Genomic DNA, 25,965 nt, shown 5'->3' with positions numbered 1-25,965 from the left:
GTAAAACTTGATAAAATTGTAACTTTACCACAGTCTTAGAGTTTAGAGCAGCCTTTCCCAACCTTTTCAACACAGAGGAACTCTTAAAATCACCTTTTAGTTTCAGGAAACCCCTGATAAAAATTACTATTTATACAACTCATGATACATTAGTGAGTGATGGTCAGTGGGAAGAATGCTCCTTACGCTTGTGGTCATTGGGAAGAATTACCCCCTTACAGAAAGATCAGTGGTGTCAATGGGGACATATCTGAGAGGCAGAAATTGCTCATTGCTAAAGGAATCCCTAGCAACCTCTGGAGGAATCCTGATTGAGAAACCCTGTTTTATGCCGGCCATACACGGTTCGAATTTCGAAATAATTTTCGTATGAATTTCGCACCATTAGTGGGCTGCAGCAACAGCCGATATTTGTGCGGAAATAAAATTTGAGGAATCGGACATGTTGGAAATTTTTTGAAAAACAAATGATTTTCTAATCAATAATGGGAGAATCGTGCGAGAAATGTAATAAGAAAAGAAAATTTACGGAGATAAAAGAAAATTTACGGAGAGAAAAGAAGATTCCCGGCCAAGAAAATTCTTTTCTGTAGCAACATGAGGTGAAATTGAAGGCTTGGTCGGCCGAATTTCGAAAATCAATGGTGGCCTCATTGGATCACAAAAAAAAGAATTTTCTGATTTTGAAAAGAAAATTTGTTCGAAATTCGACCGTGTATAGCCTGCATTAGAGAATAGCATTAACAAATAACTGTTAGGTTTCACTTGTCTGATCTAATTCTAAGTAATAACTGTTAGATGAGATACCTGGTGAGATCTAAGAAACCTAATTGCATGTTTTAGATGTTATTTAAAATAAAAATTGATATTAAATCTAAAATCTTACTTCCAAAACCAGTGTTTCATTTGTTGGTCCAGGTGCATAAAGGCTCTCAGTCTGCTGAAAAGGTCTTTGGTAGTTGAAAACAGTCCCAGCAAATGAAAACTTCCCAGGCCAGTCGATGGTCCAGTCTCCAGTTAAATAATACTTCTTGTTTAAGTTTCTTACAGCGAGGTAGCTGGTTGAGACTTCGATTTCTTGAAAATGGATACTTCTGGCACCTGCCGGTATGGTCACCACTGTGTAATAATCTGAACAGTAATGAGGACTGATGAGTATATGCTAAGTTTATTTCTTGAACACGTGCTAAATCAAGAGTATAATAGTCAAAATGTATATGCTTCATATCTGGACAGGCCAGTGGTAAACAGTACACATAGACTGTCTACACATTAAACCAATTGTTTGATAAGATCATTTTGATAACCTAAGTAAATGAACCAATATTGAATCCAAGTTCTGTCATCAGCACACAGAAGGTACATTTGGTCCTTCACCCTTCAATCCTAGAGCTACACATACGATGTACATGCTTCATCTATGGAAAGACCAGTGGTAGGCAGTACACATATGTTAGCTATAAACATTTTCAATCAATCATTTGATACTAAGATAATTTTGATAATCCAACTGAATCTATCTATTATTCAAACAAAGATTAAACAATTTGGATAACATTTTTGTAATGTAGGAAGCAATCAACTGATTCTCAAGAGATTGCTTTCAGATTGTGCCTAATTAGTTCCTTTAGATACTAGATACTTTAATCAACAAAATCAGATCAAAGGGTAATTTATATGAAAAATCAGTGTGTGTATCTCTAGGATTGTCTGGGATTACTGAGCTGTTTACCACCCGCTGTGTAAGGAAAGGCCTTTTGTGCACAAACTAAAACATGGTCCCTTTTGCGCTTGCAAGAATTGGGCACTGGCTAATGCATATGCGCATGTGCATACTTGTGCGCACACACAAGCCGTCGCACATTCTCGTGCACGTCGGCGCTTGCGTGCATCTGTGACAGATGCTGGTGCTAAAATGGGCTATTTGAACTCAACCAATGCTCAGGATCAGTGCTGCTTTGTCTTGAGCCTCCTGTGTAACCTGTGACCCTGTGAATCTGTATCCTGCTTCCACTTGCTGACCCAGCTTGTCTTGACCATTTTCTGAACTCCACCTGCATCGACCTTGGCTTGTCACCTGACCTCCGCTTCTGTCTGCTCCTTTGGCTCTAGCTTTACTGAGCAGTTCCAGACCTGGCTTGTTTCCTGACCACACTCCTGCCTGTGCCCTGTACCCGAACCATCCTGTGTGTGTATGACCCAGCCTGCCTGACTCTGCTACTCTGCCTGCTGTCACCAGTACCAGCTGCCCGTCTGCTTGCTGGAGCTATCTGAAGACGTCTGCCCAAAGTGAACATCTGCCTGCTGCTAGCAAGTCATACAGGCACTTGTTCCGCTCTGTACTCCTGCCTACACTATCAGGGGCCCCTGTAAGAGAGGCCTTCCTCATCATATCAGGCTCTGCTACCAGGTACGTGATAATCTGTGTGGAAAGGTGAAGGGCCAAAGCTACATCATTTGTTCTTCTTTGAGCATTGGGTAGAGACTGCTCTTGATCTATTTTTAGCATTCTTCCTTTTCTGCATTTTGTAAATCCTTCTTTGGCCTGTTTACGTTTGGAGGTCAACAAGAATGGACTAGGCATCTACTCGCTGCAAAAAGCTACACAATGTAAATGTTAGAAGGGGTCTAAAGGAATTCAATGGGTAAGTGACCCTACAAAGCAAATTGAGGGTTTGGATTGGTCAGCATGCCAGAGGAGGGATTCACATTTTGACAACTTGGCTCAGCTTCTGAAGTTGAAGGTCTGCCTAAGGCTCCATTCACACCTGAGCGTAGCAATTTACTGGCATTTTTTATGTGTTTTTGCAGCTTTTTACAAGCGTTTTAGAAGCATATTACAGGCATTATACAGCTTCAGGCATTTATGTTTAGCCAACAGAAAGCACTAGAGGGAGGAGGAGCAGAGTAAAATAGGGATGGAGAGCTGCTGTTTGAGCAGAAAAGGAGCAAAAAAATACTTGTAAATGCTCAAGTCAGGCATTTCTATTGAGGTTTATGGGGCCAAAAATGCTTGTAATCTGCCGAAAAGCTTATGTACTTTTTGAGTGACAGCCGTTTTGCTTCAGGCGACAGAACTCTCATCATAGGCACTCGCATGGGGTGTGCCTGGGCACACCCTAATGTGTGTCCCAAGATCTGCTGTAAAATGCTGCAAGAGAGTGTATAGCGCGCCGCCTTTAAACAGTTTCACATTGAGCATTCAGCAAGGCTTGTAAGAGATGCTCAGTGTGTGAAATTGTCATGTAATGTAACTGCTTGCAGAGACCAGCTGTAAAAACTCGGCAGTGATGTCGGGAGTAAGCGGGACCAAAAAGCTATCAAACACAAGCCAATGGGGTTGGTGGGCAGCTCCATGTATGTGGCCCTGCCCCTTTCTTAAGCAGCCCAATCATTGGCTAGTGTTTGATAGCTGACAGAAAGGGGGCGGATCCACTTACACAGAGCGGCCCGCACAGCCCCTATCCTGTTGGCTTGTGTTTGATAGATATTCTGTCCCGCCCATCACCACATCACTGCCGAGATTTGACAGCTGGTCTCTGCAAGCAGTTACATCACATGGCAGTTTCACGCACTGAGGGGCTTTTATAAGCCTTGCTGACTACTCAACTTTGCCATACAGATTAACTTCAAGTGCAAAAATTCCAGTGGCGTGATATTTCATATATAATACACATTAAAATGAGAATAAGATATTTTTTTTTAAACTTAGCAGGAATGGTGGAAACCTCTCTAGAGATAAGTGCAATACAAATTAACTTCAAGTGCAACAACTTTTTAGTTGGGAGGTTTACACCATCATAGCAGTTTGAAATTTGTATTTTTTAGATTGTTACACTTAATTTTATATGATTTAGTTACTATTATAATGTGAATTAACTTGAAGTTAATTTTCCACCACCCTTGCTAAGTCCATATCTTTATGGACCTTGTTTGTGCACTGGTGTGCAGTCATGTTGGAAGAGGAAGGGGCCATCCCCAAACTGTTCCCAGGGCCGTCTTTAATATTGATTGGACCCCGGGCAAAAAATTTTTTGGGGGCCCCCTCCCATGCAATTTCACTCTCCATCTGCTCTGAGACATACAATAAATAGAAGCTGGACTTAAAATCAGTTTACTGTATCAGATCAGGCAGCAATTGTGATTGGTTGCCAGAGGTTACAGCATATCATTACTGCTTACTGACTGGTTGCTAGAAGTTACAGCACACATTAAGGCTCACTGATTAGTTGCTAGAGGTTACAGAAAATGATTTTTGCTTGTTAATTAGTTGCTAGAGATTACTGTACAGTAATACTGCTCACTGATTGCTAGAGTTTACAGCACATCATCTTCTCACTGCAGGGAAGCATGATATACATATGAATGTCACCTTTATTTACATATCAATGCAGATGGCCACAGCTCTTTGCTTAGTAATGCCACTGCTATTTATATATGAATGCAAGTTATTTACATGTAAACACAGGGTCTGCAGGTGAGTCATCTGTACACAACAACATGGCTAAAATTTCAAGGGACAAGGAAATTTAAACTGGGATAGTTGGCAAGTATGAGGCAGCTGCTTTCGGCCCCACAACAATGACAGGGCCCAGGGCAGCTGCCCCTTTTGCCCTGCCTTAAAGATGGCCCTGACTGTTCCCATAAAGTTGGGAGCATGAAATTGTCCAAAATGTCTTGGTATGCTGATGCCTTAAGAGTTCCCTTCACTGGAAGGAAGAGGCCAGGCCCAACCCCTGAAAAACAACCCCACACTATAATCCCATCAAATGATTTGGAACAGTGCACAAAGCAAGGTCCATAAAGACATGGGTGAGCGAGTTTGGGGTGGAGGAACATAACTGGCCTTCACATTAGAGTGGAGACTGCGAGCCAGGCTTTCTCGTCAACATCAGTGCCTGACCTCAAGAAAAGCGCTTCTGGATGATTGGTCAAAAATTCCCATAGACACACTCCTAAACCTTGTGGACAGCCTTCCCAGAAGAGTTGAAGCTGTTATAGCTGCAACGGGTGGGCCAACTCAATATTGAACCCTACAGACTAATATTGCCATTAAAGTTAATTTGTGTGTAAAGGCAGGCGTCCCAATACTTCTGGTAATTTAGTGTGTGTGTGTATATATATATATATATATATATATCTCAATCAACATCATCATCGATATCATTGGGTCTATGCTAAATGGATTTTCCACAGCAACGGCTGCTGAAATTACAATGAGGTTATGTTATGTAGATAGCTTAGATGTAAATGATGCTTAGCGGAGAACAATTAGGTACATTTTAGAACACCGGTGTGGTGGCAACGTTCAAAGCAAAGCATTGATTCTACTTGCTGTCTGGAAGCTGTTAAACTATTTCTGCACAGAAGGATCATTTGATATGCTAGACTGATTTATAATGTTCTGCCATATGTCATAATGTATCAAAAATGCCCCTGATGACAACAGAAAATCTATGGTGAGCTAAGGGAAACATTACACAGAACAAATCCGTGTTCCACTTCATTGACATCTCCTTACCGTTAGTTTTGTGATGGCTCGGATACTGTCCACGGTAAAACTTGCATGTTGAATTATCACCTTTACAAACCCCGCAGGCATCCAGAGCTGCTTTTGATCCAAGAACATAATCACAGCCTACAAGCTGGCACCGGAATTACAGAAATGAAATACGCATTAGAGGAGTGTGACTGTCGGAAGGTATCACATCACAGGATGCTGACTCTAAGCCAAGCTGACATTAAAATCCTCTTTCTCGCTTTTATTGTACATTCAAGAAGATATTTTACACCCGGGAGATAATAGAATTTTGAATGCGACCAATTAATTAAGGAGTCGGTTAAGAAATGTTCTAGTTATGACAAAGCTGAGAAACTTCTATACAAAGTTGGCTTATTTGAAAAGGCAGCGCAAAGAGCAATCATAAAAATTTGTGTAGCGCTAAATAATGTGACCATATAAGTAAAACATCTAAAACATCTAAACATGTGACTAAAAGAAAAAAACACATCAAAAGAAAAACTGGTGACCGAAAGCAACCAGTACACATAAATAATAATAGATACATGTAGGCACAGTCAAACACATAGATTGAATGTGTACAATTGTAAAAAAATGTAACACAGCCTGTATCAATGAAACACAATGTGATATCACAAATAATATAGAGGAAGACCTATTGAGTCAAAATGCATTGGACCAGCACTTCTTTGCTTGCCACATTGCTTTCATATTTCTGCATGACAATGATCCAAAACACAAGGCCAAGTTGACCTGTCATTGGCTACAGCAGAATAAAGTGAAGGTTCTGGAGTGTCCATCTCAGTCTCCTGACCTCAATATCATTGAGCCACTCTGGGAAGATCTCAAATATGCAGTTCATGCAAGACAGCCCAATAATTTACAGGAACTGGAGGCTTTTTGCCAAGAGGAATGGGCAGCTTTAACATCTAATGCCCTGTATACATGACCGGACTTTCCGGCAGAAAAGGTCAGATGGAATCATTCTGTCGGACATTCCGATCGTGTGTGGGCTTCATCTGACTTTTTCTTTCTAAAATTCTGACGGACCTACAAATAGAACATGTTTCAAATCTTCCCGCCGGAACCAGTTCCTATCGAGAAAAAACGCTCGTCTGTATGCTGTTCCGACAGACCAAAACGACGCAAGGGCAGCTATTGGCTAACGAACTTCCTTTTTCTAGTCCCGTCGTACGTCATCGCGTTCTAAACGATCGGACTTTGGTGTAATCGTGTGTAGGCAAGTCAGTTTCGACAGAACTTCGTCGGAACTTCGTTGAAAAGTCCTTCGGCTTTCAGTCCGACGAGAAGTCCTCTCGTGTGTACAAAAGACTTCAAGCTGTCATTGATGTTAAAGGGGGCAATAATACAAGGTATTAAAAACTGGGGTATGTAAACTTTTGATCAGGGTCATTTGGGTAGTTTCTGTTGCAATTATGATTTATTAAGAGTAAACACAGTTGAATGATAATAAATGGCTTCAGCCAAACACTATGAGTGAAAGAAAAGTTTTAGTGTTGTCATTCATCTTCTCTGAAAAATGGCCAAGAAATCATTTTTCGAGGGTATGTAAACTTATGAGCACAAATGTAAGTGAGCCATATAGTGAACTTGGTGTAGAGTTTATCCACTGTAAGGTCATCACAGAGGACAAGGGGGCACTCTTTACATCTGGAGAAAAAGCAATTTAATCTGGATCAACTGTGGATATAGGATAGGATAGTGTATATGGAGGTTTTCTATTTATGTGTGTCTGTGTTTTTTTTTTTTTTGTATTGAACTGGATGGACTTGCGTCTTTTTTCAACCAGATTTGCTATGTAACTATAGTGGGACCTGCACTGCAGTGCATGGACAGTCTGCTCCAAAGGAATAGACTGCCTTAACGCAACTCAAGCTAATGGTCTACAGCAATGTGAATCCCTCCTAAGGAATTATTCAAATTAAAATTGATATTTCAGTTTTTGGTAGATGCTGTAGAGTTAAAGCACCGTGGAGAGACGACCCCAGGTCACGGTGTGTATTAGCACCTTCAGCCTGGTTTTTACAGACAGGCATGATGATTGCACACCTGTGGGCTGGATTTAAATTGCCATCAAGAAGAGAGCTCAGGGCTCACACTTTGGAACAGCTCCACCCTACAGGCAGGTGGCCCGGTGTAGGAAGCGGGAGGGCTTTCAGGTGGAGACGGCTCCATGAAAGAGAGACAGGCGGTCTCTAGGAGCGTGTATGTCTGCAGGAGGAAGATGTGGCCCGCGACCAAGCAGCACGCAGCTGAGCAAGTAAGCTCCAGGAGGGAGTTTGACTAATGCCCTGTACACACGGTTGGACATTCCGACGACAAAATTTGTCGGATTTTTTCCGAAACTTGTCTTGCATACACACAGTCACACAAAGTTGTTGGAAAATCCGATCGTTCAGAACGAGGTGGCGTAAAACACGTATGATGGGACTATAAAGAGTCCAGTAGCCAATAGCTTTTGTCTCGTAATTTATTCTGAGCATGTGTGGCACTTTGTGCTTTGGAATTGTCTACACACGATCGGAATTTAAATGGTTGGATTTTGTTGTCGGAAAATTTTAGATCCAGATCTCAAACTTTGTGTGTTGGAAATTCCGACGGAAAAAGTCAGATGGAGCCCACACATGATCGGAATTTCCGACAACACAGTCCGATCGCACATTTTCCGTCGGAAAGTCCGACCATGTTTACAGGGCATAAGTATGAGTGAGTGAGCCGAGGGCTGAAGTTTTTCTGTTATACAATGATGGTGGAACCCCCTGAGAGGAAAGACTTTCTGTGAAGTTTGTTTAGTTTAAATTAAGTTGGGCTGTCACGCCCTTAAAAAATACAGTCTAAATTTACCGGTGTTCCTGAAAAGGCATACACCACTTGAGCATAATCACCCCAGATCGTTACACTACCTAATATTTAATTTTTTCTCTTCAAGATTCTATTAGTGGCTCTTGAGCTCAAAAAGGTGGGCAGAACACCTAAAACTCCCAGGTAGACAGAAGCAGATTCTGGAATTATGGCAGGGAGGTCTTACTTTTGGAGTTTCCGAGACATATAAGAAGCCTACTGGGCACTGCCAATAACTAAAATATAACTTCTGTGGGAAATTGACCCTTAATATGCATTAATGTCATATTCATCACAGCAGTTATTACCTCACAGCTTCCATCAATACAAACATCGTATCCACTAGCAGAACATGGTGTTCCATCTTTCACTTTGTTGGACAGTGCAAAGAAAAAATCAAAATCCTCAGCCGTGCAGTATAACTTGCAGATATTCTCCTCTGAAACACAAACATGAAAATCAATACATAGTTAACAGCTAGTCTCTGAATTAATATAAACTGAAAGAAAGTAATGACAATAATTTACTGTATATAAAAAAAATAGACAAAATTAAATCAAATTAAGTAATCAACAGTCACCAGAACAAATAGAAATTATCAATCACCCCAGGAAAGAAAGAGACGGCAATAAAAACTTTGGAACTAGGTTGGTGGAGCGCGGGACAACTGTCTGGCTGCCAAACAACTTTACTTAATGAGCTTCAAACTACACTCTATATAGAAATCCAGGATTAACTAACTGTCCAGATTACTCTCACACTATAATTTCAAATCCTGATGAAGAGGAATTAGCATATAATCCCCAAAATTCATTGGCTGTCATCTCTTAATGGACCCTTTTATTGTGACAAATAAAAAATTAATATCTGGACCAATCCCAAGGTTTGGTGCTTTCATCCCTTCTCCCCATACAAGCAATAAAAATTTGACAAAGGGTCTATCTATCCCCATTTCATGAAATAGGAGAAAAATAAGATTGTTATTCAGATCATAGAATCTGTATGTTGGAGCGCAGTGAGGGACACAAAACGTCTAAAACCTTCAGGTTATACTGCCACCTACAAGAGGATTAGACACTGACAAATGTAAAACTGTAGGCAAGCCCATGATGACCCTTCCCATTACCAGTGTGATTATATTTAGCAGAAAAGCAGTACCAACAATATAATCATAAACATAGGGGGTGAGGCCTGTGTACCTCAATGGATTGGACAATTTGGGACATAAAATCTTGCATGACTGTGGTAAAAGCCTCAGCCAGAAGCAGGGAGGGCCCAAAGGAGTTTGAGGATGGAAGAGACTCTTAACCTCTTCACCTCTGAATGTTTTTTCCCTTCATGATTAGGACATTTTTTGCTAATTATTACTGTGCTACTATAAACTGACAATTGCTCGGTCTTGCAACACTGTACCCAAATTACATTTATATTATTTTGTTTTTCACACAAATAGAGCTTTCTTTTGATAGTACTTGATCCCCACTGTTTTTTTTTTATTTATTAATTATATATTAAAAAAACATATAATTTCTACTTTCCGTTATAAAACATATCTAGTAAAATCAAATTTCTTCATATATTTAGGCCAAAATTTATTCTGTTACATGTCTTAAGCAGTGATAGAGACTGATCCTGCTAACACTGCATCTTTGGGAACACTATACCATTGGGGACACGAGTATAGTTCTGACCATGCACAGGATATGGACCCGGATGGACACAATACTAGTAATAGCAGTGATCAGCGACTTATAGTGTGATTCTAATAGTGTGGCTGCAATCAGGGACTGGCACTAACTGACACTGGCAGGGAGGAACACTTACTGATGCTATTTGATGTCACTAGTTACATTATTACATTGATCAGTGATAAAACTGTGCACTGACACTATACTAATGACATTGGCTGGGTGACAGGGGTGATCAGGAGTGCAATTAAACTTATGCCCAACAGGTAAATGTGTGCTGAATTTACTCACAGACTGGCTGGCTTCACTTCCTGATTGGCCACAGTCATCAGCAGGTTCACAGCCAAAATCATTGGCTGTGAGTATTATGATGAACTCACGCTGTGTCTAACCACACATGAGAAGCAGGGGGCGCACGCACCTGTAAATCAGGAAGTTCACCATAATGTACGGGTATGTCACAATGCCTGGGGAGCTTTGGTCAGCAGCAAAATGACTACGGGCCTGTCGGCAAGTGGTTAAATCAGAGCAAAACAAGATTCAACGCTGCAGGAGTTAGCTCCATAAGAAGGTACATTGCAATGAGTCCCAGGACCACTAGTAGGCTGTGAGCTGCTGTCACCCATTTCAGCAGGACTGTCACCCCCCCCCCCCCCATTTAAAAGAAGACATGTAGCAGCTGTGTGGTGAATAGGCATTGTACAGGCTCGTGATAAGAGGCAAGACCTCAAGTACTTGCAAAGCTGAGGTTTAGATGGCCAGAGGTGACCTAAGTCACTGTAGGTGGGCAGTAGGAACAGGTCAAAGATCAAAGCTCTATGTACAGTAGCTCCTATTATACAAAAGCAGAAGGTGGAAGATGCTTCCTCAACACTCCAAACGGGAAAGAGCGCGATGAGCAACCTAATTAAGTGAAGTAGCTCCCAATGCTTGACCTGACCAGCCTACTCGCTATGTGAGTCCTCATAAAGGGCAAGTGCTGAGGTAATGCCAGTGGCTTTGTACCTGAAAAGAATGGAGTCTGGATAGTACTCTAGGAAGAACACAGTGAGAGAACTCACTTTCAGGCTGTCCCGGCACATCCAGCCCACTGGGGTCCAGACTTATCACTCCAAAATCCAGGTTGAAAATGACCACACCGTGAAGCTGCAAATGAAGAGAATAAGCTCCAGCAGCATGTAGAGAAGAATCTTGATTGAAGAAAATAAATCAAAGCAGAAAAAAGGGTACTAGCAAAAAATTTTTACTAACACAGGAAAGCTGTAGAGAAGACATCCACTAACAACAAATGGAAGCAAGCTAATAGTGGGATGGGTTACCCTGGATTGGCCTACATTTTTTTTTGTTTGTTTCGTCTTGTAGTCTGCAGTAAAAAAAAAAAGTTAAAGTCTCCCTGCATACCTCAATAGATGATAAAGAAAAGGTGTAATCTTTACAGTAGACTTTAATATTGGAGTTAGCAGAGTATGATAGTAGGTTTGATGTGCACAAACATCTGTCGACTGACAGCCTGTTCATTTGCAAGAAGATTTGTTTTTCAAATGCATAATGATTTAAGTGAAGTTGACAACCTAGAATGCCGTTGTACAAGCATTCCAGAATAAACTGGAAACAGCTGCATTTAGACAACATGGCTTCTGGTAATAATGCCAGCATATCCATCTGAACACAATGGCTAGCTGGGTAGCATATAATGGCATTATCCAACAAGCCATATCATGAAGAATACTATTTGGAAAAGTTGATAATCTCACTCACATCAACTTTGTCATAATTTTGGACAAAGGCAGAACAGCACCTGAAATAATGAAAGTGAGTTATATTCTATCTCTGGATATTGCCTAGATTGATTGGCAGTGGTTTCAGGACATTGTATCCCATATCCCTCTCACCTTCCACTGTAGTGTAGGGTTTCCACTTGTAATACCATCCTCTGAATGGCTTGCTGTTGTACTCTGCGCATTGCTGGGCACGGAAGTCCGGAGTGTTGGAAGGACAAGTCTGGGCATTGCAAATCTGATAAATACGGTTGGATCCCTGGCAATATTTTCCTCCATACTGAGGTCTAAACAACAAGAACAACAGAAAATGGGTATTAACACCTTGGCAATGTTTGACATGTTTTATTAAAGGGCCAGTAAACCAAAAATTCAAGTTTTCATCATGCAAAATGGCTTAAATTAAAAAATTTACAAAATGACTTGAACTAAGTAAAGCTAATGCCGAGTACACACGAGCGGATTTTCCGGCAGCAAAATCTTGGATGGTTTTTCCGATGGAAATTCGGCTCACACAAAAGTTCGCTGAACTTTCAACCATCAAGAACGCGGTGATGTACAATACTACGATGAGCAGAGAAAATTAAGTTCAATGCTTCTGAGCATGCGTCGAATTGTTTCCAAGCATGTGTAGGAATTTTGCACGTCAGAAATTGCTACAGAACTTTCCAACCAAAAAATTGAGAACATGCTCTCAATCTTTTGCTGGCTGGAAATCGGCCAGCAAAAGTCTGATGGAGCATACACACGGTTGCATTTTCCGACCAAAAGCTCTCATTGGTCTTTTGCTGGCCGAATTTCTGATCGTGTGTACAGGGCATAACAGTATTGTTAAAACACAAGTCATTTGTGCTAGTTTGTCTACCTACAGACTATTTTGGGATTGTTCCTTCCATCTTTGAAGCACTTCTATTTGTCCAGGAGAAAAAAAGTTTAACCTCCACCTACAGAAAGGGCTGTAAAAATGTGGTGCCTTCCACAGGAGAAAACTGTAGTCAACTCTGTAGATTTCTTAAAAAAAATGTGTTTCTAAATAAGCAAACTAAATTTGTTTAATAATATGTATAACAAACAATACTGTAGGTTGTTGATTGAGGAAGTATCTGATTGCCTTTGGGGATCAAGAATGAATTTTCAAATTTTCCCTTTTATAGTAAATTGCACCATGCTTTAAGAGTCCATTTACACAGGGGCAACTTTGGATCCGACTTGAAGTTGCCCCTAGTCGCCTCAAGTCATGTAACATGATAAAATCAATGTAAGAGAATGAGAGCCGTCTTAATGCACACTACTGAAGTCGCTCTGACCTCAGAAAAGGTTCCTGTACTACTTCAATCCGACTTTTAGGTTACTTGTACCCATTGATTTCAATGGAAGTCGCCTCCAAGTTGGATCCCCTGTCTTAACTTAAGCAACTTTCCAGGAAGTAAAAGTAGTTTTCTAGGCAAACCCCTCCATGCCACAGAGCTGATTATTATGTGATTGGCCACTGGCAAAGTCCCCTGTCCTGGAAGCAACTTCAAGTTGCCTTGTAAGTTGCCTCAAGTCGTGTTGTGATTCATACTCAAGTCGTGTCCAAGTTGCCTCCCAAAGTCGCGATGGAAGTCGTGTTGCCCCTGTGTGAATAGACTCTTAAAGGGTTATTTTGCCTTCTTCCAGATCAGTTTTGGGTTCTAAAAATGCAAACGCTTATTTTTTTGTATGTTTTTGTATATTTTACCCTTGATTAGACTCAATGAATGTGTGTCTTTTTACATGTAACATGGCATTAGCTACTACAGTAAGTATACAGCACATCACAGAGGGCAATGAAGGAAACAGAGGGCCTCTTTGTGCTAAGACATCAGATGACCCTCAAAATCAAAAGTTAGGTCAATGATATAGTAATATCATAATAAAGTTGAAGTCATAGCTGTATTTAGGCCCATGTCCTGTTTTGCCACCTATTGAGTCTTTGACCAGCACCACTGCCTCTGCATGCCAGCCCACTCCTTCTTTACTACTAGCTGATAATCATGCAATAAAAGTTGCTGATCCTTTCACATTATAATGTATTTTGGGGGGGGGGGGGGGGGGTCACATCACTTCTGATATAGGACTAAGCATCCGGCATAAATGTACATTCATTGGATAAAAAAAAAAAACACACTGACTTTTCATTGATGTTACTTTCTCTTGTAGGTAAGAACTCATTAGATCCATCAGTTTGACATTGTATTTTTATTTACGGTACTATGAAGTTTAGAGAGCCTCAAAACCTGAGATGACAATTACATGATCGGACCATTTTAGGGTGACAATCTCCTGTCTATGGTGACGGTGATGGAAAGTGATGTACACCGACTGAGATGTCAGAGCATTATCCATGTTATCAGCCAACTTAGGCTAAAGAATATTTGCCAGAGGTTGCCTGCAGTGTCCTGGGAACAAGAACGATGTATAACAAATGCATCTCCCCAAGGCAAGAGCTAAACCATTTTCTGTCCTGATAAACTATTAAAACGCCTTTATACTTTGTAAGGAGGAATGGCTTAATTGGTATTGGCAGTGGTAAGCCATGCTTGAAACAGGGACACTCAGGAACAGTCCAAGCAGGTTTGTCCTGCACTTCTATTCAGCAAAAAAGTGTGTTAGTGCAGAAAGGCTTTGTATAACAAATCCATAGCATAAAATAAACAAAACATTTGGTTGCCCAAGCCACGACCTAAATTCAGGTGTGTTTCTGACTAACAGGGTGTACCATAGCAAACAGACAGCTAATGTACCTTTTTAGTGTTCTGTCAGCAATCAGCCTCTTCACCCAGCAGCAAGTTTCCACACCATGAGTAAGAGCCCTGAGCCTCAATCAGTATATTTTATATATATATATATATATATATATATATATATATATATATATTGCATACAGTGCATCCGGAAAGTATTCACATCGCTTCGCTTTTTCCACATTTTGTTATGTCACAGTCTTAATCCATTATATATACAGAATATACTGTACATAAATGCCTGTGCACAGCTGAGGCTAACAAATAGGGGTATCTACCAGATAAGCAGTTTTTTTTATGTACTGGCCTTTTTTATTAACACAAAAATAATATTAACTTTCCACAATGAAAGAACAAATTTGGGCCTTACACCGGGTTGTTGCAGAACCTCTCTTGATACATCACTCCACCTCCACAGGTTCTGGAACATTCTGACCAGTCCGTCCAATCAGACCACCCTCCAACAACTGATCTTGGTCCATGGTCTCCAAACCTGACGCACTGCCCTCTTCGACACCACTATTTAAACACAAGGACAGGTTCTAAGTTTAGTATGCTCTTTTTTTATCAGAATTATACCAGCAGTTTGTGTAGGTATTTGTAAGGTGGCTGCACAAACCCCAATTAGTGCAAGCAATGTGCCCAATCTGTGCACTGCTGATGCAATCAGAGGGAGGATTTGATCCAATAGCAATTCTATAGGCTAGAGAAAAAAATGCTATTGACTATTGGAGGCTGTTGTTTTTACAAAGATTTGCCAGCTTGTTGGAAAATATGAGCAAACAGGCAGCAATAGCCATTTTTTTTCTTGTTTTCTTTCTTGCAAAAAAATGAATGAAGCTTTCACTAAGTCAAGAATATCTTGATGGATTCGACCAATGCAATACAATAATGCTTGTTTTCATTGTAAGGTATTTATTTTTCTATAGTCAGTCTTAGGCTTGATGGACTACTGATTAGAGTTAAAAACTGGCTATATCTCTTAAAGGAGACCTCTACAGAGAAACATATCTGCAATTAATTTTCTAACTGGATAACAAGAAAAAATGACAGAACAGTCCCACTCTTTTCATTACTCTTCTTCATTGTTACTATAGTCATGAATATACACTATATTACCAAAAGCATTGGGACGCCTGCCTTTATACACACATGAAATTTAATGGCATCCCAGTCTTAGTCCGTAGATTTCAATATTGCGTTGGCCCACCCTTTGTAGCTATAACAGCTTCAACTCTTCTGGGAAGGCTGTCTACAAGGTTTAGGAGGGCCTGGCTCGCAGTATCTGCTGTTCTGTCGTGTTGAGGTCAGAACTCTGTGCAGGCCAGTCAAGTTCCTCCAACCCAAACCTGCTTTTCCATGTCTTTATGGAACTTGCTTTGTGAAGGAGGGATTATGGTGTGGGGTTGCTCTTCAGGGGTTGGGCTTGGCCCCTTAGTTTCCTTGAAGGGAACTCTTAAGGCATCAGCATACCGAGACATTTTGGATAACTTCATGCTCCCAACTTTGTGGGAACAGTTTGGAGATGGCCCCTTCCTGTTTCATCATGACTGCGCACCAGTGCACAAAGCAAATGATCAAGCTTAGGTGAAAAAACATGTATAAAGAAATCGTATCAAATATGTAAATAAGTGTCCATTTAGAAGGGCTAAAAAATGAAAATATATAAATATATGTGAAACGAAACAAATCTTCCATGATTCACTTGCTCCACCAGTGTTTCTGCAATCACAACTCATAGAGCTTCCACCACCAGGTGACACCAAGTATTAAAGCCTCTTAGACCATCATATACAGTAGTATGGTCAAACGTGTGTGTTACATCTCCTTATGAAGGGAAACTCCAAAGCGCCAAACGTGATCCAGTCAGGGCCAGTTAATCAGCAGGATAAAAATTAAAAAGCATATACCCCCATAGTGTAACCCAGGGGTGCCCAACCCTTTGAGGAGCGAGGGCCACTTTATCAACTTGGTAACCGGTCGCAGGCCACAATGAGCGTAAAGGGGGGATGGCAGGTCTGTGTCCATTCTGCATATGTAGAGCACATCTACCGCTCTATAGAGTTGAATGGAGATTCCGTTTGAGTACACCTGAAAAACAGACAAGCAGACCCGATCGGACCGATCATGTGAAAGGGGCCTAAGGATGCTTTCACACTGATGCACAGTGGTTTACCTGCTCCTCAACTGACCTCAATCTTCACCTCTTCCTCAGGATTCCTGCAGCTGGCTGGTACTGCTAGCTGGTACTGCCGGTGGGTACTGCTGACAGGTGCTGGTACTGCTGGATGGTACTGGTAATGCTGGCTAGTACTGCTGGTGGATACTGGTACTGCTGGCTGGTACTGATGACTGGTACTGCTGATGGGTACTGGTACTGCTGGCTGGTACTGGTACTGCTGGTTTATACTGCTGGCTGGTACTGATTACTGGTATGGATGGTAGGTACTGGTACTGCTGGGGGATACTTCTGGCGGGTGCTGGTACTGATGACTGGTACTACTGGCTGATACTGGTACTGCTGGTTGGTACTGTTGTTACTGGTACTGCTGGCTGGTACAGGTACTGCTGGTTGGTAGTGCTACTGTTGGTTGGTACTGGTATTGTTGGTTGGTATCGGTACTGCTGACTAGTACTGTTACTGATACTGCTGGCTGGTACTGATACTGGTGGCTGCTGTCTCAGATCGTGGGTTCCTGTGTTCCGACCGGCCATCCTCGAGCATAATTGTGACAGAAGCATGCAGATGCAATATAGAACAGAGCCAATGGTTCTTGTCACGGGCTGAGTACATTTGGTATCACTCCGCCTGTGAAGGAGCCGGTGCTATACGGGAATCATCGGCTCTGTTTCCTCTAGCGGTGGCTCCGTTCTCCGCACTAATGCTCGGAGATGGCGGGTCAGGAATCTGTGATCTGGGCTTGCTGACCCACCATTTCAGAGCAAGACATGGCGGGCCACATCGAAGGGCGCCACGGGCCACAGGGCCTGCGGTGGGCACCCCTGATGTAACCCATAAAAAAACCTTTATTCAAAAAATAACAAGTAAAACTTGCAAAGGGAATCACACTAAGCAATTCCTTGGGTAATAGGTTTAAAAAACATACATTTGCTCTCCCACCAGCGGGAGAGTTTGGTGCAGCCACATTCTGCTTTTTGGGAGAGCATTTGTATTTGATTTTATTGCTATAACCAAATTTTTTAAGCCCAATGATTTGCTTAGTGTGATTGCCTTTGCAAGTTTTACTTGTTATTTTTTGAATAAATGTTTTTTTATGGGTTACACTATGGGCATATATGCTTTTTATTTTTCATCCTGCTGATGAACCAGTCCTGACTGGATCATGTTTGGTGCTTTGGAGTTACCCATCAAAAGGAGATGTAACACGCATATTTGACCATACTATATGATGGTCTACAGGATCCGATAAGAGGCTTTAATACTTTGAGTCACCTGGTGGTGGAAGCTCTAAGAATTGTGATTACGGGGACACTGGTGGAGCAAGTGAATCGTGGATGATTTGTTTCCTTTGGACTTTCTTGTTTCACATATAAAGTGCCTTGAAAAAGTATTCATACTCCTTGAAATTTACCACATTTTTTCATGTTACAACCAAAAACGTAAATGTATTTTATTGGGATTTTATGTGATAGACCAACACAAAGTGGCACATAACTATGAAGTGGAAGGAAAATGATAAATGGTTTTCAAATTATATTTTTTTTTACAAATAAATATGTGAAATGTGTGGCGTACATTTGTATTCAGCCCCCCTCCGAGTCAATAGTTTGTAGAACCACCTTTCACTGCAATTACAGCTGGAAGTCTTTTTGGGGATGTCTCTACCAGCTTTGCACATCTAGAGAGTGGCATTCCATTCTTCTTTGCAAATTAGAAGCTCTGTCAGATTGGATAGAGAGTGTCTGAACAGCAATTTTCAAGTCTTGCCACAGATTCTCAAAGCATTTATGTCTGGACTTTGACTGGGCCATTCTAACACATGAATATGCTTTGATCTAAACCATTCCATTGTAGCTCTAGCTGTATGTTTAGGGTTGTTGTCCGGCTGGAAGGTGAACATCCGCCCCAGTCTCAAGTCTTTTTGGGTAAAAACAATATTACAAATGTAATATGGGTCACTCGCACCTTTCGTGGTGGCGTGACGTCACATGAATGGCACCACCTAACTCGTTTCCAGCCAATGCTCATCCTCAGGGGTGTTTCTTCCCTAGCTTTTTCAATTCATTTTCATGATTTACTACGCTATGAGATTTGATTTTGGATCATTGCTGTATTCTGTGAAAGGAACGCCAACACACATTATCAGCAGTGTGCTCCCTCTGAACATCTACATAGGCACCTATAATGCTATAAGTGAGCGGTAATTTCTTCAATTCCTTTCATGTGAAGGACGTTTGCACATAATATTTATATGGACTATTTTTGGACACATTTTTCCATGCTGTGATATTTTACCATTTAAGTACGACTGTTAATTTTTGTTGTTTTAATTAGCGCTGCAATTGTTTGTTTATCTGTACACTAGAGGGTTGTCTGCATACTTAGGTGTGCCTCTTTTAACCATCAACCATGTGAGTTGCTAAATGTTGTACCTTCATTAAATGTAACCATATTGCCACACTTAGAGGCGCCTCTCTTCTCTTTTATGACGTGACTACTTGTATATCAAGACATTGCTTGTTTATAAAGTAAAAATGTAAAAAAATAATTTTGCTTATCTTGCAAAATGCTCTCAAATCAAGTTACTCTCAAACTAAGGTTTCACTGTGTGTGTGTGTGAGTGTATACAGGCATACCTCACTTTTAAGTACACAATGGGGTTTATTTACTAAAGCTGGAAAGTGCAAAATCAGGATCACTTCTGCATAGAAACCAATGAGCTTCTAACCTCGGCTTGTTCAATTAAGTTTTGGTAATGAAACCTGGAAGCTCATTGGTTTCTATGCAGAAGTGAGCCTGATTTTGCACTTTCCAGCTTTAGTAAATAAATTCCATTGTGTACTTAAAAGTGGGTTATGCCTGCCTATATATATATATATATATATATATATATATATAAACACACACACACACACACACATATATATGTACAGTATATATCTATATACCTGTAGATATGATTTATATGAAATAAATAAATATATGAAACACATATCTATATAATCTCACCATATTCAAACCACAGACAGTACCCTCTGCTGCTGGCATGAATTTCGTCTCACATCTGTGGCCGGATTTTTGACACCAGAGTGACTTACATATGTCCTGCAAAGAACACAGAGCAAAGTAAATCCCACAAAATGGTCACATTAAACAGACAGAAATAGACTTCTCCCCAGCAACACATGACCACCTTTCCTTCAAACCCCCCCCCCCCCACCACCACCTCTATCTGACAACCCCGGTGACTGGCACAGAGCGGTCACATGCGGGTGTCTTTTTCACTGTAACAATTAGAAAGTATCACTTTTTAAAAGAAACGCCTTGTAATATGTTGTTTTGTTTTTTTACAATATGAAATATGTTTTTATTCCTGTCTGTGACACCACTGGGGAGATCTTTCTTCATTTCCAATCTAGTCTTGAGTTTATGAAAAGTTCCCCAGTATGGATCCAGACAGAAATACCAATCTGATAAAGTTTCTAACTTTGTTCTGCTCTATTCGGTACAAAATAAAATGTTTTCTCTGGAATTAGCCTTTATATTAATCTAGTTTTTTTCATAGTCTCTTGCCTATTACAGTCCTCAGAACACAGGACATACCTTCACGAAGCTGCATTGCTTTGCCTTTGGTCCAAACTGCCATTTACACTGAGTGTCTGCATCATAGATCTGTCCAGGCAACTTTTCGGGATACTGAAAGTGGCCTAATTGTTTTGGCTCATCAATGAGACAGGCGGATTGAGCTGTGCTGTGATAGAACTCAGTGTGAATCATTCTCATAGACAACTGGCTTACATACAGCAAAGGCATGCTTTATCATTACACTTTATACAGGAGGGATGTAATTGAGAGCAATAATACAATCAATGTTGGTCAATTTAAATAAACAAATAATTTAGAGCTATTTGATAATTGTATAAAATCTTTCTTTTACAAATATTTAATTCAGGATGCAATCATGACACTGAATATTCATGCTGGGCTAAACATTTTTGAGTCTGTAGTAAATTGCTGATCTGATTGGAGCTCACCTCCTTTGGATAAACAAAGTAAATATACATAAGTAATATTTTACTTTACCCAATAAAAATAAATAACATTTTCACTCTAAATACAAAATACATACATAATACAAAATACATACATACATATACACACACACACACACATATATAAACACACACACACACACACACACATATATATATATATATAAAAAAAGATAATACTAGCAATTCATCAATATATATCTGAGAATAATCGTATTACAACAGCGCTTAATGAAGAGTCCTTAACAGAAGCAACAATGTACAAGAGATCACTAGAAAGTTCTTATTGTGCAGATAGGGTGTTTACAGTGATCTACTCAGCGTTGCAAGGTGATCAAAGTGCTGTCAACCTTCATTCCACCATAAACCGGGGGTGCTTCACCACATGCGATGCGTGCCCCATATATATATAAACACACACACATATATAAACACACACACAAACACACATATTTAAACACACACACACACATATATAAACACACGCACATATATAAACACACACACACACAAACTCTCACATACCATGCAATATAAACTGCAGGGTTCAGCATAACTTAAAAAAAAAAAAAAAAAAAAAGTATTCATTATTTAAAGTGATTGATTGAAGTGATATTTACTTGATCTGTGGAATTGGAAAATGAAAATGAAATTGGAAAAGTGGCCCCTCCTCTTCCCCAAGTGTCCCTATAGCAAGCTACCGGGGCACTCGTGCAGGCACGCTCCCAAGCTGGGCCCCCCAGCAGCTCAGGATTTGATTGCTAGCAAAGCCTGTGAGCAGTAGAGAGGAGAGAGCTGCTACAGAAGGGCACCACACTGGATTAAAGAGGGAGTCCCGCAAAAATTTTTTTTTTAAAAAAGTCTGCAGCTACAAATACTGCAGCTGCTGACTTTTAAAATAAGGACACTCACCTGTCCAAGGGTCCAGCGATGTCGGCACCCGAGGCCGAACCGTCCCTCGGCTCTCAGGTGTTGCTGCCGCCATCTTCGTTATGGGAATCAGGAAATGAAGCTTTGCGGCTTAAAGGGGTTGTAAAGGTAAATGTTTTTTCACCTTAATGCATTCTATGCATTAAGGTGAAAAAACATCTCACAGTGCCGGTGCCCCCAGCCCCCCGTTATACTTACCTGACCCCTCAAAAGTCCCGCGCTCGCACCCGACTTCCTCTTCACCACTCAGCCTGGCCGCTGATTGGCTGGAGTGGATGGATTGAAGGCAGCGCAGCCATTGGCTCGCGCTGCTGTCAATCACATCCAATGATGCGGCACGCCGAGGGCGGGGCCGTGTGATACAGCGAGCGGCTATCGCCACCGGCTGTATCACGGGAGCGCGCCCGCAGATGCTTCTCACCATGCGAGGGAGCTCGCATGAACGTGAGAAGCACCTGAGGGAAGAAGCAGAGACAGCCACGAGGGACCCCAGAAGAGCAGGTTCGGGGCCACTCTGCAAAACGAGCTGCACAGTGAAGGTAAGTATAACATGTTTGTTATTTTAAGACAAAAAAATTACTTTACAATCCCTTTAACTTCCTGGTTCCCTACTGCGCAATCAGAAAGGTCCGTGCTGTCTCTGGGACCCATGTGTGTCCCAGCAGACAGCACAGCGGGACAGGAAGAGGCATAGACTCCCGTGGGAGTCTATGCCCGGAAGCGGGTGCAAATACCTGTCTTAGACAGGTATCTGCACCCCTCTCCCTCCTGAAGGGTGCCAAATGTGACACCGAAGGGGGGAGGGTTCCAAAAAGCAGAGGTTCAATTTTTGTGTGAACCTCTGCTTTAAGTGTGGATTTGGGTAAGTATCTGGGGGGGGGGGGGGGGGTGGGGGGGTCAAGGGGCTAAACTAGCACTTGGACATTTTTTACCTTAATGCAGAGAATGCATTGAGGTAAAATATGCTTTCATGCCTAAGCCTACTTCTGACATTTGTTGCTTACAAGTTAAAATCAATATTTTTTTGCTAGGTAACTACTTAGAACCCCCAAACAAACAATATATATATATATATATATATATATATATATATATATATATATATATATTTAGCAGAGAATCTAGAGAATAAGATGACAATCGTAGCAATTTTTTATGTCACACTGTATTTGCGCAGTAGTCTTTCAATCGCAATTATTGGGAAAAAATACAGGCTAACCCCACTTTTAAGTACGCAATGGGGTTTATTTACTAAAGCTGGAAAGTGCAAAATCAGGTCCACTTCTGCATAGGAACTAATGGTCTTCCAGGTTTTATTACCAAAGCTTAATTGAACAAGCTGGGGTTAGAAGCTAATTGGTTTCTATGCAGAAGGAAGCCTGATTTTGCACTTTCCACCTTTAGTAAATAAACCCCAATGTGTACTTAAAAGTAGGGTATGCCTGTACTTTTTCACGAATTAAAAAAAAACGAAACAGTAAAGTTTGCCGAATTTTTTTATATAATGTGAAAGATGATGTTAAGCTGAGTAAATTGATACCTAACATGTCATGCTTTGAAATTGCGCACACTCATGAAATTAACAGTTAATAGGTTAGAATTCCAGAGGAGGTCTAGTGTTAGAATTATTGCTCTTGCTCTGACAATCACGGCGATACAGTGTGATTTGAACACCGTTTACATATGTGGGTGCGACTTACGTGTGCGTTTTCTTTGCTGCGGGGATTTTTTTAAATTATTATTTATTTATTTATTTTACATGGTCTCTTTAAAAAAAATGTTTTATTAGTGTCACAAGGAAAACATGTAATATGAAATATGTAAACATACCTTGTGACAGTAATAGGTGGTGATAGGTACTCTTTATGGAGGGATCAGGACCCCAAATCCCTCCTTTGAACTTCAAAGTATTCAGATCGCCAAGAACGGCGATTCTAAATACTGTCATTTTTTTTTTAAATAGCCGCCATCAGCAGCGGAGTAAACCGGAAGTGAGGTTGTGACATGGCTTCCATGTTTACACATAGGAGACTGGAACAAAGCCATTTCTGGCTTCCTTCCAGTCTCACTCTAGCCGGCGGAAGTGCCGGATCGTGGCTCGGGTCTCCCGGTGGGAGGGGAGGCCTGAGAAGTGTGGCTTTTAGCACATCCATCCTCCCGCTCCTTCTGGATAACAGACGAGCGGCTTTTAGCCACATCGGTTGTTATGCCCGAAGGGCCGACCGCCCCCGCTCTAAAAAACGGTACGGGGATGATGCCTGCAGCTGCATATCACCCCGGTATAACCCCTTCAGGCCAAGGCTGCATATGTGCGTACAGTCGGCGCTAAGGGGCTAAGCTTTACAACCACTTTAAGTAATATTTATTTTATGTTTTTAGACATTTACAATGTTTTAATGAATGATGAATTTCTGACCAGGTAAATGAAATGCACGGATAGATTGTCAGTGGGGCTAATTTTCACAAAAAAAAAAACCTGTGAGAACATTTACGGTTAAAATCTATTTTTATTTTATTTCTATACGGTACAGAATTTTTTTTTATCAGGTGCAGAGGTCTTGAAAGATATAAGAAGTGTGATCAAATCTCTTGGATCTACCCAAAATTAAAATATACGTTTTATGGTGGCTTGGCCTTGTAAATGCAGCAAGAAATGCAATAAGCTACTTGGAACATGACAATAAAAGAACACATAGGGCAGTTGGGGTCAGGGAGAATGTTTCAGGTTCATGACTGCAGTCTGTTACAAACGCACACGGTCCAGTCGTGTGCAGTGTTTCAACACGCTCAGAAATGTATAACCAAGTCACTAACAGGAAGCAGGAGCAGAGACAAAGGTGTTGGTTAACACCAACACCTGGAGACTGAAACAAAAAGGTCAGTTTTGGAAATGCTACAGCTTTATAAAACAAGAGGAACATCTGGTTCTCTCTACCACGAAAGGTAACGTAACGCTGGCTTGGGAGCTTGTTAGACAGAAGCGACACTTATAAAAACCAATAAACCTGCCAGTAAAAGTCCTGAAAGGATTCTTGGAAGTATTATTATCATGCAGGAAGGGAAAGCAGCAGAATAATTACATTCCAGAATTGTACTGTCTACGGGACATTTCTGATGGCAGATGTCCACCTTGGCTCTCACCTGAGAAATTCTTTCAGATATTGTCTACTACAGGCTGACCAGGAAAACACCCCATTGTTTCCAGATAAGGTGGGAGACATGATGTTCCCTTCAGTCTTCCTGCAAGGATTCCCTTCTCCATCGTGGACCATTCCAAAGCTGTCACGAGAGTATACATTCAATTGTATGATACAATAAGAGAAATCAAAGCCAAATGATTAGCTTGACCCAAATTTTTCAGTCTTAGGTAAGGAGCGAATAAGAATAATTAATAATTAGCTAATGTTTTCCAACAATAATAGCAATATGAGCTCTTAAACAAAGTTCCAATAATACAACAATATATAAGAGATGAACCATAAAGGAAAGCATTAAACTTTCCAATATCATTGCCGCCAACATCACAACATGTGTAAATAGAAAGATCCCCTAACAAGGAGATCACAGTACCCCCCGGTACAATGGGACTTTTAAGGCAGACCAAAATATAAAGGTATATATTAAATATTTTGGTCTGCCTTAAAAGTCCCGCTGTACTGGGGGGTACTGTGATCTCCTTGTTAGGGGATCTTTCTATTTACAAGTTTTGGGATGTTGGAGGCAATGATATTGGAAAGTTTGATGCTTTCCTTTATGGTTCATCTCTTATATATTGTTTTATTATTGGAACTTTGTTTAAGAGCTCATATTGCTATTATTGTTGGAAAACATTAGCTAATTATTAATTATTCTTAGGCCGCGTACACACGGGCGGACTGTTCGCCCAACTTTGTTCGTCAAACAATCCGACAAACAGTCCGCTCAAAATTTGCATGAACGGACTTGACCACACACGATGAACGAACAGTCCGCTGAAAGCGTGCGCGATGACGTGAACGGCACGTACGACGGGACGAGAAATTCGACGTCCAATACACTGCAATGCAACCTTCGCCGTGTAAATCCTTTCTGAGCATGCGCGAAAACTTAGTTTGTCGAGCAAGCATACACACGAGCGGACTGTCCGCTGAAACCAAGTTTCAGCGGACTGTCTTACGGAAATTCCGAAAAACTTTGTTCGTCAGACT

The 25,965-nt window shown here is 40.9% G+C and overlaps 1 protein-coding gene across 2 annotated transcripts in view; it reads right to left on the bottom strand.

Annotated features, from left to right (window-relative positions):
* The window catches only part of ADAMTS18 (ADAM metallopeptidase with thrombospondin type 1 motif 18), a 153,256-nt gene that overhangs the window by 47,544 nt on the left and 79,747 nt on the right, over positions 1-25,965 (bottom strand). For both annotated transcript variants that reach the window (XM_077454708.1, XM_077454699.1), the window contains 8 exons: positions 24,920-25,057; positions 20,400-20,547; positions 19,806-19,901; positions 14,985-15,133; positions 11,964-12,136; positions 8,692-8,822; positions 5,522-5,645; positions 887-1,131 (listed from right to left, as the gene is read on the bottom strand). In XM_077454708.1, the coding sequence (XP_077310834.1) occupies positions 887-1,131; positions 5,522-5,645; positions 8,692-8,822; positions 11,964-12,136; positions 14,985-15,133; positions 19,806-19,901; positions 20,400-20,547; positions 24,920-25,057 (1,204 nt within the window). The remainder of the gene's footprint in view (positions 1-886; positions 1,132-5,521; positions 5,646-8,691; positions 8,823-11,963; positions 12,137-14,984; positions 15,134-19,805; positions 19,902-20,399; positions 20,548-24,919; positions 25,058-25,965) is intronic.

Source organism: Lithobates pipiens, unplaced genomic scaffold (genome assembly GCF_037356315.1).
Source record: "Lithobates pipiens isolate NorthernLeopardFrog02 unplaced genomic scaffold, aLitPip1_a1.2 Scaffold_10, whole genome shotgun sequence".
Classification (NCBI taxonomy): domain Eukaryota; kingdom Metazoa; phylum Chordata; class Amphibia; order Anura; family Ranidae; genus Lithobates; species Lithobates pipiens.
Note: the sequence above shows the minus strand (reverse complement) of the source record. Positions and strands in the feature narration are given on the sequence as shown.